This window comes from Sprattus sprattus (assembly GCF_963457725.1).
Source record: "Sprattus sprattus genome assembly, chromosome: 16".
Lineage (NCBI taxonomy): Eukaryota > Metazoa > Chordata > Actinopteri > Clupeiformes > Clupeidae > Sprattus > Sprattus sprattus.
The window spans coordinates 26197128-26214039 of record NC_137914.1 but is presented as its reverse complement, the minus strand read 5'-3'; the positions used below and the strand labels follow the sequence as shown (position 1 = coordinate 26214039).

The 16912-nt window shown below is 44.2% G+C and overlaps 1 protein-coding gene across 1 annotated transcript; it reads right to left on the bottom strand.

Moving 5' to 3' along the window:
* Window positions 1-6543: 6543 nt before the first annotated feature.
* On the bottom strand, window positions 6544-13221 carry LOC308377278 (uncharacterized protein; the record flags this gene model as incomplete). The annotated part of the gene is made up of 7 exons (XM_080853861.1): window positions 6544-7110; window positions 7346-7468; window positions 9951-10508; window positions 10762-10774; window positions 10836-10927; window positions 11143-11200; window positions 13088-13221. 7 exons carry the CDS (start codon window positions 13219-13221, stop codon window positions 6544-6546), a joined length of 1545 nt encoding a protein of 514 aa, XP_080709987.1.
* Between the last annotated feature and the right edge of the window lie 3691 nt (window positions 13222-16912).

Sequence of the window (16912 nt, the reverse complement as noted above, 5' to 3'; positions counted from 1 at the left end):
GAGGGCTTGGCTGGCTAAGGGGGGGGTGAGGGATGTAGACATTGGTATTCTGTACAGAGCAGCCCCAGTGAAAGGCTGCACTTCTCAGCCAGTGCTACCTGCCTGACAGCTTCTCCTCACACACAGGAAGAACACTGTCTTGCAAATGAGATCACACCTCCACAAATGCATACCTTCTCATAATGACTGTGTATCTGTGGTGGATGTTTTGATGTCCTCATTTTGCTTTCCTCAAGTGTGCAAGTTGTCTGGTAGATATCTTTATTTTTAGAGAGGGTAGGACTATGAGTTTTTTGTACCTATGCAGTTGTTATGATCCCAGGTTTGGCCTGCAGCCAGTTTGTCATATTAAACCAAAGTGCAACTCATCGTTGACTAATTAATTGTACTCAATAACCTCATTATTACTCTATTCTCTGTAATATCACTCTTAATAGTATCTTAGTCACACTCAGAGTACTGTCTCAAGCTGATGAAAACCCAACCTGTTAATACTTTGGATAAATAAATAATGAGAAACTCTCTCTTCCTACTGATGGTTACTATAGTTACAGTCCCCCTTTGCTTAACGCACATGAATAGATCTTTGGGAATCCCAGTAGAAGTCTTTGGAGGGGAAAGAAACAAGGAGACGAAGGGGAAATATTATGTCTGCCTCATAAGTCCCCCATAGTGAAGTCAATGGCGGAGATGGCAGGAACAGATATATTGATTACCGGTTGACAGGAAGAGTAGAGCCTAGTCTCCTTCTGAGTGTGCTCGTGAGCCGCTCCCTTTCTGGTTGTCCATTAGTCAAGCCTGTACTCTCTCTGTGCTGCTCAGACGTACATACCTGTAATTACATATATGTCTCATGAAGAGCATGTTACAGAATGAGAAGCAGGAACACAAACAGTGAAGACAGTGAAATAAACTGCTTTTGAGTTTTATTCAGGACTCTCTTCCATCTCATACATCTTCATGTTAGAGTCATATGAGTCATATTCCCGGTAACTCATGGAGGGTGAAGACTGGTCACTTTCAGATAAGCTGCAAGTTTAAATTGATTATGCTACTGTATGTGTAGCTGATGAATAAGAACTTGTTTTTAAATGCACATAAAACACTTTGGGGTTGGGTATTGGGTATCGACCCAACTACAGTTACACACAGCAAAAAACCCAAAGCACCACGGAAATTAAAAGAGGTATGAAAACCTGGCCTTAGAAAAATCTTGTCTAGAAAGGCAGCATGGAGTTTGATATTTTCAAGGTGTGCCACAATCATTTCAGTAAACTTGAAAAAACGCATTTCAGGCTAGCTGATGACCTGGAAATAGGCCCCGTGATGGATGCTGACCGGCACAGGGTTTGAGACTACTGCTAAGGGCATCGCTCCTGTAAGAATCACTTTCACCACAAGGGGGCAGTCGTGCTCACTTGACTTTTGACCATTTCTGGTTACCATGCCTTCTAAACCGCAGAGGCAAAAGACGAATTTGCGTAGGGAAATAAGACTTCCAGTGTTTACATGGACTGTCGAGGAGCTAAAAACAATCATGGTGTGTTGTCTATCTCTGGCTTGCATATCTCAAGTTAACTGAGTGTCTGAAAATTAACTTGATTGAGCCGGGGAAGAACCTATTACTTTTTATTTCTTTTATTACTTTTTGCTCGATTCATAAATGGTAATAAATGTTCGCATACGTGCATACAAATCTCTCCATTAGCTCACTTATGCATATCCACTTTCATCCCAAGTTGCAAATATTGAAGCACATTTATGCAAATGATAACAAGTACAGTTGTTTTGCAGTTGGCTACATACTGCATGCAATTTGTAAAGTATTGGCCTGGGCAGGTCAACGGCAATACTATTCTGTGCCATATCCTTTTTGTAAAACCTACCAATAGCCTTTAGAAATGTTGCCATAATAGAGGCAAAGTAATTGAGGAAAAACTCTGAGTCTATCCCTGTGGCCACTGCTCCATAGCCAGCATAAAGATAAGCAAGACAGGTAGACTACATCTTCGGTGAGTAGCCTACATGCAAGGTAACACAACACTAAACAATGGGAATCTCCATCAGGAGGTCTAGAACGTCTGCAAATGGCCAGGTATTTTACTGTGTAGGATGATGGTTGCTGTAGCGATCTGTTGCTAAGAATTCAATCGAGGGTGCTCTCAGTCTCAGTTCTTCAATTTGCCCAAAGCAAGGACACTTCCTGTAGCCCGACTGAGTTGTAGTAGATGTAGTTGCACAAGAATAGGCGACTAGGCCTACTTCAACCGCATTCCTTATGAAAGGTTTGGCTACTTAATAACCGAGTATTAAAGCTTATACAGCTGAAGAAAGTCATTCATCCGTCTTAGCACATATGAGCACATTAATTGTACCCTTAAAATACAAAAAATATATACACACACACACACACACACACAGGGTTAACCCTAACCAGAGAACGTATGGTACTAGCTAATTATGAATTTAAGAAGCAACTCAAGCCATATGCGTATGTTCAGGAGACGATTAAATAGCTATTGCTATGTTTGAGCTTTTTAAGAGAATGGACAAATGATGATGTGTGTAAAAGGCCTACGTAAACTTTAAATCTTATTGAGGACAATGACTTGTCACTGCTGTCAAAGACAGCCTTCTTACACTGAAAGCCCTGTTATGTCTGAGAATGCTAATGACAGTGAATGACTGGTTTCAAGGCCACACCTCAAATGTGGCTATGCTTGTGGTTCACCATCTGCCTGAGCTGTGCATAAATGTTTTAGGGACGCATCCCCCGCCAGTTTTTCCTCCGTCTCCCCAATGGTCCTCACCATGTTGACATCTTGGTGATTGAACCTATCATGCATGCGGGATTCTCCTAGACAGCAAACGGGTCGACGACCATGTGACTGCAGCCTCAAGGTTAACCCGTTACTATGGAGACAAGCCCACCAATAAAAATTCAGCTGACGGTTGCTATGTTGACTGCACGTTTTTTGTTTTAAGGATGACCTATTTTTTTCCCCCAACCAAGTCAGACACAGGCCTCATTCCGACAACACATGCACACACACAAACACACAACGCACACACACATCACATCGCATCACAATAGAGGATAAGGACATAGGCAGCAACATACAGTTTAATTCCATTCACTGCCTCAGCTGTTTTCTATGGCCTATCTAAAATAATAATAAGAGAAGTGATTTCAAAAAGTACATGGGAGGAAGCCTATCTTTTAGATGACTATAAGTGTTGTCATGGCAACAGTGCAGGCCATAAAACTGCAACATGACATTCATTAGTGGTACCTTTGGTGTTTGGTGGTGGAACAATACACTTATTAAATACTTGCATCTGGAGAATCTAAAGGGCTTAACATTTTTATATATTTTATATACTTTATATATTGAATAATATACAATTGTTACCCTGCAATTGATCTGAAGTAGCCTGCGCTGCCAACAGAATGAGATATAATTTACACCGTACTGCTTTTATACCTATGACGCATTGACAAATCTCTGTCAGTGGAAGGGGAAGCTAGTTAGCCTATGCCAATAGATGATTCTATTGACACGGTTGGATAAACAAATGTATTCAGAAGAAAACTGAATAGTATCCTCGCTTGGCTTAGATTAGAGCCTCTGCTCAGACAAGCTCTTTCACAGAGACTGCAATGAACTTGTGAATAAGCCCATCAAAAACCCTGCATATGAGTACATGAAGTGCGTTTTGAGTGCTACTTTATTACAAAAGTATAAACTTGACCCGACATTTTTATGAATAGTAATTTTGATATAAAAACATTACAATCTTTTGCACGTTAGCACTTAATTACACGGTTTGAGTACACACGACCCTGTTGTTTGAATAGCAAACACACGACAGTAGCTGCCACACTTGACTCAGTTTGCCTTCAAAGTACACATTATAGCGGGAATTGATAGAGGGAAGATCAAATCAATAAATAAAATAAATAAAATAAACCGAATACAACTCACAGAGAGAGAGCAATTATGTCACCAGAAGTCATTCCGAAGAACACAAACAAAAATAAATGTATACTCTCAAAAACACCTAGGATAGTAGTTTCTTCTTTCTCTTTTATAACATATATACAACATTGCATTAACATATATGATAACTGTTGTGTACTGGGCTCAAATATGCAGTTTTGTGTATATTTGGTCTAGTCAAGTTCATCGTTGTACTTATAAGTCCAGGTAGGTTTGTCCAGTTGCTATGCCATATATATATTTACTCAATGATTTTTTTCCCCCCCAGGACACACATCAATAGTTAGTGTTAATTGAATAGCACAAGGACTGTAACACTGTCCATGACACCCTTTGCACCTTTGCATACAGATTGGAAGATGAAGGTTCATGACCTCCAGGGAATATACTGTCACTTCGAGGTTTTTGGACTTTTATACAAGGGTACTTCACAAGTTTTGAGGTACCTAGTCATTGAAACAGGAAGTCATGATGCTTCTGTCTCCAATCATAAACCAAACAACTGCTACTGCATTTCCTGGTCAGTGTAATGAGTTTCTTTTTTCCAGATATGATTGGCTCAAGTGTCATCCAATATCAAGGAAGCAGTCTTGCTCTTGACCACAGCGAAGACCAACACTGCCAATGGACAAAGACCATCCATGCCTTACAAACAAGAAGACAAGAGTCAAACCTGCCTCCAGTATGCCACTTAATATTAGTCCTGGGTCCACAACGACATTGTGCTGTCTTCCAACAAAAAAAAAAATACATTTAAATAAAAATAAACATCCAACAACAGCAATAAATAACCCATTCTCAGGTACCATAAGAACGTTGCTTTTTTTGTTTGTTATTTTTTTTTTTTTTTTTTTTTGTGGTTTGTTAGTTTTTGTTTGTTTTTCTTTTTTTAATGCATGCTCTTTTCGTCAGGCAAAGTGCATAAACAGACAAAGTAAAACACTTACAGGACTGAACTGGACTTTATGGCAGTGGTGGCTCACTCACCAACAGTCAATCAATGTCATGTGTAAAACAACCAACAAAAAAACACATGAAAGCAAAATATAGTCCCATTTTCCACCCAGGGTCATGATTGATTAATACAGCTATTAACACTTTATTTCTTTTAATTGGAGGAGCTAAAACTTTGTGTGCAATTAGGATTCTCCATTGTTTAGCATTACTCTGTCCCTGAGCATTTGTTAACTATAGCATTGGCTTTAATCTAATTTAATTCAATTTAATGAATATGTTTTAAGTGGGATACCACATGTTCTTGACAAACTACAATAAGTGCCAACAAGAAAATTACACAAGGACGGAGAGGTTGTGCTTAACACTAGATTAAGGGTGCAAGAATTCTCCAATCATCTTGTGCAATTTGATTTTCTTTGTACTTTCTAAATCCCCCCCCCAAAAAATATTGTTTTGGAATTACCATTGTCGGTACAAAGATAGTCAGATGTTTTGTTTTCATCGTCATACGTTCAATAAAGCTGAATTCATAGCTTATAGGGGACAAAAGTTTTTAGAAAGCTTTGACCCTCAGAGAAGACAGTACCGATTATTTAATAACAGCACACATTGATAAGTCATCTACTGACTAATAAAGGTGTATTCTTCCACAGAACATGTCTTTCTCTCCCACATACAGTGGAAATGCACTATTTTAACGACTTCTTCTCCCTGCAACAAGGCTACGATTAGATACTGGGTGACATCTCTCTGTAAACGTTCTCTTCAGCGCTGTTGTGCTCATTATTTGACTCCGACTTTGGATGCCTCTCGGCAAATCTTGAAAATGACACCTGCGAACCTGAAGGGCTGAGGAAGAGAAAAACTGCAATGGAGTGTGTGTGCGAGGGTTCCCTTCTTCTTCTTTTTATCAGGAGTGAGAGAGAGAGGCTTTGTGTGCTCCAAGACAGATACAATTGCAGACATATCAATCACTGTTTGGGAAAATCCAATAGAGACCTTTTAGACAAGTTTAATTTGATTGGCTCCAAGCACTAAAACAATACTGGGAATTTTGAAATACCCAAAGCCTCTGTCTATCATTAATTGGTTATCTTCTCGCAAGGTGCTGAAACATCACTGGTAACCAAACTGAAACTCAGCAGACAGGAAGTCTAGTGTTAGATGGAGCAGTTCAGACATGCTTACAGAAGTGATCGATATCATGGGAGGCGCTGTTGTGACAATGGCATCGCTGCCCATTTCCGTTCTGATGCAAATGCCTAACCTTTCTCCGCAGGCTCTGCATACTGCACCCTAAGGCTATGGGTGGGGGGCTTGAGAATCAGCAAGACTGGGATGTAAACAGGCTATGTGAACCGTAATGTGCTGTGGGAGCTTACCTCTTTTATTCTCCTGTTTCTTTTTTTTTGTTTAGTTTTTTGAAGCGTTGAGAGGCAGGCCATGTGTCACGTGTATGTACTGTATGCATTCATGTCTCTGTGACTTGAAACGGGGGGATATGTTGTCCATACTGTACTGTGGCTCTGCACACTCAAACACTCACACGCGACGAACACTCAAACACGCGTGGACACAAACACCCCTACAAGCCGGTGACGTACATCTCCATGCCGTCGTTGAAGGTGAAGATGGTGGTGGTGCTGGAGGTGGCTGAGCCGTGCTTCAGGTCCCCTATGCTCTCGTACATATTTTCCCCCGGCAGCAGCAGGGCTTTGGCGGGAAGATGCTGCAGTTTAGGAGTCTGCTGTGGTGGAGGTGGCGGCGGCGGTGGCTGCTGCAAGGGCTGCTGGGGCTTCTTCTTCTTTGGCCGGAGCGTGGCACTGGCGTTGGGCAGGGGAGGGGGGCGCTCGCGTTTCCAGGCGCTGGCCCCAGCCCCGGCGCCGCCCCCCTCAATGGCCTCATAGGCCGGGTCACACTCTTCTGAGCCGATGGCCTCATAGCAATGGTCCTCCATGGACCCAGGGGGCGCTCTGGCCCCTTTGGCCTCCAGAGGGGCCCACGTTTGCGGCTTCACCACCACACTGAAGCCCCCATCGCGCTCTCGGTCCCCACGCCCCAAGGTCCGGTAGCCGGTGTTGCCTGGTGGGGACCCAGGCATGGCTCTCTTCTTCTTGACGGGTTTGCACACTTTGGAGTACATGTCTGCTATCTGAGGACGGACAGAAGAATGGTGTGTCACAGGTCTGTTAGCCTTACATGACCAAATGAAACAAATACACACACATGGGTTTTTACTACTGTTGACACAGTCACAGACAGCTTTAACACTACACTGTTGTCCTCTACTACATGGTCTTTATTGGCGTTGAGGAGTGTCTGCAGGCACTCAGCTACACATACACACACACACACACACACAAACGCACACACTCATACAAACTCACCCCAGCTGCTGACGGCTGTATGCTCTCGGCAAGTGTCCCTATCTGTTTGTGTTGGACCATGAAGTCTTCATCGTCTGGAGGCTTCCATATGTACTCCTCACCGTTACCCATGAACACTGCTTCCTGATGGACCAACAGCACATGCAGAGGGAACAATCATCACCTGTACCACATGCTCTCTTCACACCATGGCTCCTATAAATCTGATACAAGTAGAGCAGACACATCTCCTGCACTCAAACACAGGCGTGGAGGAGCACAGTAAACATATACTCCCCCAACACAAATGATCTCCTCACTTTCCATGTTATATAATTAGCCATCTCTGCTTCTGTGATCTGGTCAAGATCTGTTACGATCAGGTGATGCTGTCACAATTTAGTTTACTTTACAGATTCAAGGGGCATGATGTTTCACCTCAGACAGGCTGACCTGACCTTTTAAATCAACACTTTGCATGTTGCATCTTATTAGCTGTCTTTGCTGCTGTCATCTGGCCGTGTTCTCTTATAACAGGTGGCGGTCAATTGAGTTTATTTCTGCTATTCAAGTTGCATGGCTCTATTTCCTCAGACAAGACTTGCACAGAGCTCAGAGTGGTCTCCAGGGACCTCATCTTCAGAAGCATTACTGTCCCAGTTCCCAACAATCATCCGTTTTATCTAAAAGCATGATATCTGTCTTTCAATCCCTTCCCGTCCTTCTATTAAAAAAAAAAGCCCCAAACTGAGGTTGTGATCCCTTTGTTTCTGGTCCCAGTAAATGAAAGCCAATCTTGTACACCTGAGACAACAGATAATTGCAGATCACACTTGGCTTTGTTCTCTCACTGGCAGTTCCCCTTTCATTTCATTTGGCACCGTCTGAATGTCTCACCTCAGATCCTTACCAGCACAAGAACAAACTGCTTGCACATGAGAGAGTGTCTTTGATGACACGACTCTTCTCATGTTGATATTTGAACATAATCAGCATGCTACTGTGGAGAATCAGGGGGACAATTACATTTGTTGAGGCATGTTTACAAGGCTGCTCATCACAGATACAGGCATGAAAACATATCAGCAAATACACACACACTCATTTCAGACATACACACACATATACTACCGCTTACAGGGATAAAATGATAAGACTTACACTGTGGCGGCTGTGAACACAAACAAGGACTTAATGAGGACAACACATCTACATTTTTAAGACACACACTTCCATTTGGAAGACCTTGGGTAACTAGCAGTTTGGTGGCATCCACGTTTGACTTCAGGTTACGTCAGCCTTCAGCTGCATTCTGCTCGGAGGAAACTGTAAACTAACACATTTACAAGAGTGACGAGGATATGCTCTGGTTTACACTCATTGGTGGCTGCGTCGGCGGCATGCCCCTGTGCTCTGGAGTAAAAATGACAGCTCTCATTAGTCAGGGCAACAGAGGCGAGATGGGTTCATGGGTAGCGGTGGGGGGTTGGGGGGACTGGGGGTTGGAAGAGAGGAGGCCTGTCATAACATCAGAGAGCTCAGCAGACAGACAGAGGGGAAAGCACACACACATGCACTCGGCTTGGGTCAATGCCGAGGCACAACCATTTCACACACAGACACAGTGAAAGACATTGCACACACTGAGACAGACACACCAGTCATTGTTATAGTCAAAAAGTTAAAAAGTTACAAAACATACAGTTGCAAATACATTGTATATTTTTACAGCCACAAAAGAGACCACGTATGGCAATACTGTTAAATGACAAGGACAACATGAAATTTCTCTGCTTCGACTAAATGCAAGAAGACAGTGTAATTACCATGGCAACGTGACCTATCCTCACACAGGGTTTATGTTCCCTTCGACTGTCACGATAAACAAAAAGCGGGAAGCTGGCTCTACAGATTCAAGTCATTTAGATGCAGAGGGACACAGACCAGGCAATGGGGCGTGCTAAACACAGCGTTTTCAAAATGGGGGAGATTAGGCCGTCTCACACACAGGCTCCCGTCTGCTGCTACGCATCTAGAAGGTTCCCACTGACAGTGCCCTGCCATTATGCTGACTTGTACGTTTGAGTGACAGCTCTGTGAAGATTATACTGCTGTTGATAAGAGAGAGGGGTCTGTATTTCTGAATATTGCGTCAACTCGGGAGTAGATTGTTAGGAAGATGTTTCTACATGGCAGTATCAGTATGCATCTAAAGTGGGGTTTAGCCTCATTTCCCTCCTGAGTAAGGAAGGAGTAGTTAGTCATATTAGCCTTTTGGTTATTGACTGCTAACTGACAAATACCCACTTTTATTCAAATTCAATGTTTTATTCACATTTGGAGATAAAAGCACGCCCCTGTCGACTAATTCCACTCATGCACTGATCAAGCCTCATTCCTTGGGTCTCTAATCTGGTGTACTCATGGTTCTAGCACACAAAACCAACATTTACAGACACAAATCCCCACCTACTTAATCGGGTACTTTCACTGTTATTGAAAACAAGAGAAGTCAATACACAATTGAAATGAACTCATTGATCAGAACTCAAGCCAGTTTTTCTCCCAGCCTGTAGGGGATAATCAGCATTAAAACCACCAGAGACATTTACTCTGTGAGTCTTACCTTGGGGAAAGTGGGCAAAGTGAACGCATCCATGTTCTTGCGGGGCATCTTCTGGCTGTGTGGGTGAGGTGGGGGTGGTGCAGGGTGCGAGGGCGGCCCATGACGCAGGTCTCCGCTGCTGTGCCTCTGCTGGACGAGACCATCCTCCGTCTCCGTCCCGTTGTCCCTCTTTTGGGCCGCCTTGTCCACCTTCCGCACCTTCCGGATGCAGGCGTACTCAGCGGTCTCCGGCGGTCCCATCACCTGCTGCACGTTCTCCGGGTCAGGCATCCCTCCGTCCACGTCGTCTCCTTCCGGGTCTGGGGGCGCAGGGGTGTTGGCCGGGACTGCCGGAGGGGCGGGGGTGTCGGTCTCGCCTGCCCTGCCCCCAACTATGGCATAGAGGGCGTCATCAGGGCAACGGATGGGAGAGGAGCGGCGGCGGCCCACCTCTGAGTATGTGTGTTCTCCAGCCTCACCAGTGCCGGGGGGGATCTGCGGGAGCTGCCGGTCCGAGTTGGAGCGTCGGCTCGGGAGCAGGAGCAGATCCATGCTGGCCGGGCGGTTCTTCTTGGACGACTCTGAAGGGGGTCCATCCAAAAGGACAACCATTATTTACAAGGTATGAGGCCAAATTGAGGTTCAAATATCAATAATGAATGGCTTAACATTATAGGTCAACCTCTTGTCTGAACAAACAGTTTATTTAAATACATTCTCTTTCACATGACGATATTTAACTCGTGCTTATATTCTAGGCAATTTGTAATACAGCAACTGCATCAGATACATTATCAGTATCACACAATGCTTTACACTGTCAAGTCCATACATTCCCTGGTTTCCTGCCCAAGGTTCTCATGCAGGGCCACACATTACAACATCTCAACAGCTAGTCAGAGGTACATACTCTTTCCGTTGCAGTTCAGTTTGTTCATCTCGTGCAGTTTTGTGTCTGACTTGCTAATGGACCTCAGCTTCGACTGTCTCAGTATACTCTGATGACAAACAGCAGAAAGGGAGCATTCAGAAAATATGGATGAAAAAATAAATGTCCAATACAGAATCATTCACACCACACACAAAAGAAAGACTGCACCACGGAGACACTTATTAAGAGACGTGCGGCAAAGAGGAACTATCTTGACAATAGCGGTGGTGGTGAATGGCATTATGTTTGAATGGAGACAGGCAGGGCTTTGCTGGTGCTCACCATGTCCATTAGCCGGTGCTTTCCACCCTCGCTGGAGCCACTGTGAGTCTTCCCCTTCCTGCAAGTTTCACAACAAATCAGCTGCTTTGTTTGTTTGTTGCTTTGTTTATGGTATATTCTATGTCAATAAAGCCTGTCATTGTAGTCGGACACAATCACAGACTGCATGCCCATACAAATGTTGAGAGACAAAGAGGATTACTTGGAGACAACAGTGTGAGACTGTGACTGAGTGTGGGACTCGGAATGTGTGAGTGGTGGATACCTGACAACATTTATTTGGATGATTTGACTTTAATGATAAAATTCTAGAACTTCACTGTATGCCTCTAAAACAGGAGGGAAACCCTTTAACTTTAATATGCTGTTCTGTTAAGTGATAACTTTGTTATTAAGTGTGGATTCACTGACCCGCAGCAGCAACTACATGTTTGGTGTGGGAGGGACAGTAACTGATCTCCTCGAAGGCAGGAGCTAACGTCTCTCCTTGCGCTCTCAGGAGTCTGTGTATGTTAACCTCGCGCCTACACTCTCTGCTCTTTATGCAACAGATGGAACATCAGCTACCAACAACGCCCTCACCTGCCCTTTTAACAGCCTGTTGCTCAGTTGCAATGTTTATATACCTTCGTCAGAGAACATCTGTCCGCCAGCAAGTAAAAAATACCACACAGCCATGATTAACATGATTAACTACCATAATAACTCTGTAATTTGGCAAACTCCAATAAGCCACATTATAGACGTGAAAACTGCCTATCTTGAAACCCTCTGTCAACTAGCACCAAATGAGCCCTGTAAAACTTTGAAGTCAACTTAATCTTTTAAATTGAAAACTATTATGTGAAGCCAACTGTCACTGATTGTGCATGGGCAACATCAGGAGACAAAACTTCACTCCATCTGTGGAAAAAATTGCCTTTACTGACACACACTTATCAGGTCTTGTGTTAGTTACAGAGCAATAGGCAACTACATCACCGCAATATAATAGGAATTATTTGCCAAATGTCACAGCACAGAAATAGTGGACTTTACCAGTCGAGTAACAACTCATATTAGAAATGAGTTAGATAAATCTCTCAATCGAGACAGAAAATATGCAAATTCTTCTATTTTACTGGCTTATGTGAGTATTGCAACTGGGTCTGTGGTGTATCTGAGTACTGGAGAGGAGAAAGGGATAAGAGGGAGGAGAGACAAATGTAAGGCGAGATAGGGGAAAGATAGCTATGACAGAGGGGAAGGAGACAAGAGAGACGAGTAGCCTTTCCCCTTTTGAAAAATCTGTGTCTTGTCAGGACCTCATTAACCGTGACACCATTGTTGTTTATCATTGTGATTAACTTTCCCTACAAACCCCCAATTTACTGTAAATGATGAACCACATCTCTGGCCAAATCAATCCTTAGACAATGTTATGACACAATGACACTGCAGTTTCTCAAAGCCAAGTTTGATTTCTCAAACCCCTCCTTTTTCGTCTCTTTGTCTCTGCAGCGGTTTAACCATGAGGCTTGCCAATGGATGGCCCTCTACTTAGTCAAGTATTCGACATGGTCAGGCCTGTTGTACAGGGCAGAGTAGTACTTACTGTTACCGGACAGAAAATCTTCCTTTTAAATCATCCTGCTTCACAAATAGATCACATGTGATTAAGAGAGAATGTAGTTCAACGTTTCCGCTATGAGAGAACAGCATGTGGGTGACACATTCAGAATACAATATGCCATAAAGGCAGCTTGTTCAGATACACGAAACACAGAATGACCACATAAAGGATTGAAGAACAGGAACGGTGAAGACTCAGGGAGGGGGAGAGGAGCCAGGTCCAAGGCCCCAACAGAGGTTTGCGAGAGGGGTGATGATGAAATGCTGTCCAGGCCCCGAGAGGGGGGAATGGGCCGTGTTTGGAGGGTTGGGGGGGGGGGGGATTAGGACTCACCTCTGGCATCCTACGCAGAGCACAACGATGAGGATGGTGACGACGAAGGCTGAGGCGGCTGCGATGGCCCCCAGCAGCAGGACCTTGCCGTAGGGAGGAGCAGTGAAGTTGACCCCGTCCTGCATGGAGGCCATGTGGAAGGGCTGCCACACTTACACACGTTCTCTCTCCCCCCCTCTCTCTGTCCCACAATCTCTCTCTCTCTCGCTCTTTCGCTCCCTCGCTCGTTCACACACACACTTTCATCCACTTGCATACACTGTTACAAGATCTGGAAGAGAGAGAAGAGGAGGGGAAAGAGAGGGGAAAAACAGCATGGGGAAATGAGTTGAAATCATTTGAAATTCTCTGGTCCAGCTCACTCAGAGAGGACCCAGTCATTAGAGGGTAAATAGGACATAAATAAAACAAAACACACATCAGCTCAGAAGCTTCATTGAGTCAGTGTACATACTCTGTGAGGTGTCATAAATAAATGTACCCTCATCCATCTCCTTTCGCTGCCAGCACTGAACCGTGAATAAACAAGGGGAAGTGCCAAAGGAGGAGGGGGATCTTCCTGCCGCCAATCTCTCCTAATAAACCTCACATTTCTCCTTCCATCTTTTCGCTGGGTTGCCAGCCAGTGCCTGTCATTGTTCCTCTGGTGTCTTTTGTCATCTTCCGCTCACTTGGGACTGGGGGGCACTATTGCCCTGTTCATGGATTCAAGTGCATCAGGCGCTCTTCCTGTGCCATGCAGCTCACAGTGTAGTGCATCAGGCGCTCTTCCTGTGCCATGCAGCTCACAGTGTAGTGCATCAGGCGCTCTTCCTGTGCCATGCAGCTCACAGTGTAGTGCATCAGGCGCTCTTCCTGTGCCATGCAGCTCACAGTGTAGTGCATCAGGCGCTCTTCCTGTGCCATGCAGCTCACAGTGTAGTGCATCAGGCGCTCTTCCTGTGCCATGCAGCTCACAGTGTAGTGCATCAGGTGCTCTTCCTGTGCCATGCAGCTCACAGTGTAGTGCATCAGGTGCTCTTCCTGTGCCATGCAGCTCACAGTGTAGTACTCACGTTACGCTACAGATGTACCTGCTGTTTTTTTATGTTTTCATTAACAACTGCTTGCAGGAGGTATCTGGCATCTTTCATACATATGAAAATGGACCATTTCTCACTGGGTTCTAATGACCTCTCTCACCCCTAACAGAAGCCAGCTCTTCTGACCCTTTCCCCATTCCATGGCAAGTACTCCAAGCAGCACTTGTTTAATAGGGGATATCGGAGAACGTTCCCGGAGACAACAATTTACCTCGACCGCAAAGCCCTATGGGAGACTCAGTGGAACAAGACAGCTGACTCCAGTTTTTCACCAACAACACAAGACTCATTTGACTCATGCTCCCTCCCCTTCACTCTCCCCCGCACCCCACCCCATTCCACCCGGCAGAAACTAGCTGTACTGTAGATAAATATCAACTACCAATGGAACATCAAATCTGGATCCTTCATTCATATTGCAAAAGGCTGCTCCTGAAATGCACACACAATAAAAAAAGAATTAACAGCACAACACAGTTGGGTTTTTTATTAAAAGCAAATCAGAGGCTTAGGGTCCTTCGTGGTACAGCACAGATTAAATGCATTTCAACATACCTGCACAAGAACTGAGTCAAAACTTTATTATCTTTTCCATTTATTCAATTTAGGGTTTGAAACAAAATAACAGACTATGTAAATGACAATTTGGCTGTGCTTTAATCTTTGCACTCAGCTGCTTAAGTATGATTCAAAGCATAGAGTGAGTCACAGCAAAGGCTAAAAATACTTCTGTGCCAAGGCACAGCCACAGAGCGGGATGATGCATAGAGAGTAAAAAAACAGACAAGACCAAATATGAAAGGTTGAATATTATGTTGATCAAAACTATGATAATATGATAAAACTGGATTCCTGGATTAATTTCCAGGGAAACCTGCTTTAAAAAAAGTAATACATTTTATTACGTTTGCAAAACCACTGACATGTTTTGACATCTTGTCTTTTTGAGTGCTCTAAAAATGTTGCCTCTTCATTTTTGCTTTCAATTAAAAAAAACTAATCTGTGGTGCCTAATTAGGACCATTGTCAAAGGCAGATACCCATTATCCTGCATTAGTAAACAGGCCTTTTCCCTTTGAAGTATTACCTTGATTCAGTGACATTTTTTACAATAAAATATGAAAGGAGATGTTTCTCATGTCACAGACCCACTGCCTTGATTCTTTCATAAAAGCATCTTCGGAAGTAGGGTGGGTTTTCTGTGACTATCGAGGGAAACTCACCTACCTTGAGGATAACTCAGAGTGATGCACTTGAGAGGGCAAAATAACGCGTTTAAAAAACAAACCTAATTGAAAATCAAACCCCTGTTAAAACCCTACAAAAAGGTGCAACATTAAACAGGCGGGTGTAATAAACACTTAATATGACGGAGCCCAAGTTAAATAAATCTAAAAAACACCCTTCTAACTAAGACCGTAGTTACCTGAGGCAATGACTCTGTAACTAGGAATCGCTAGCCTAACTATAGTTTACGTAAGGGATAATGTAAAGAACGCTGATCATTTTCGGGAAAATAAGCCCCGGCAGGGCGAACAGCACCCCGACGCGAAGCGATACATTATCCCGCTTATTATACGGCTACTTGCCAACACGAAAAAATTACTTCACACAGTGTGTTTTCTTTACAATTTATTTGTTACCATTAGTATTAAAAAGCGGAGAAAGCAGAGAAATAGTTCGTCAAAGACGTTGAACTTCAAACATTGAACAAACATTCTTTAGAACACAGCTGCTCAACCGTCCGCTGAAACTCCATTGAAAAGTTACTACTTGCGGAGTGCTACGAAAGACGTGAATCAGAGGCAAAAAGGCCACTTTCCTTGACAGCGGTCATTATTGCATAGCAACGGTCTGCTATCGGTTAATGACTGCCCGCAGAACGTTGGGAAGCCCCATTCAAGTGAATGGAGCATTCTACAGCATTAAGAAGAGCCGTGTAATAAAGTAGAGTAAACAACATAGTGCTCCACAACAAAAACAACTACTATGCTACTTAGTTGCTAGGTTACGGGGACGCTGGCGAGTCTAACGCCGCTCTGTCTAGCCCAGTTTTTGTCAGATTTTCACGACGAGGACGCTAACATCTTTGAAAGACTCTCAACATTTTCCGTCAAACCTGGAAAAGGGCTCTAAGGGAAAGGGCTCAGGGATCCAACCATCATACTCGCCTGGACGGACAACTTTCCAACTTTCCTTCATCTCACCACAGTATAGCTAGCGAGGCTAGGCAGCATCCCGAATCAGTCACCATGGTGTTCATCTATACCATCTCGCAACTCTGCCGACTTCACCCCGCAACCACTCCTGGACTAAACAACCCCATCCTCAAAGAACTTGGACTCCTTCGCCGCCCTCGCTACATCCACAGAGGCTCTGGTAGAAAATTCATCTCCCATAATCAGCCAAGCTGCTCGGAAACGAACATCCCATCTGGAGCCCTGGTGCGATTTAGGAAGAGTGGAATGCGGTCACCTCTACCGATTATACACCACTTCCCGGATATCGCTCGCCTTCCCATCGATGACTCCACTGCTATCGGCTCCTTCTGGTCCTCATCCCGCCGCCGACCTCCGAGGAAATGCCCCCAGAAAGGTAGACCACAGCACGTTAGCCAGCCTAGCCAGGTCGGCCACCGCTGGCTTCTCTAACGAACACAGTGACATCAATCTTGGACTATTTAACATCCGCTCCATCACTGGCAAGGGACAACTACGACAGGACCTCCTCCTCGACCGCAAGT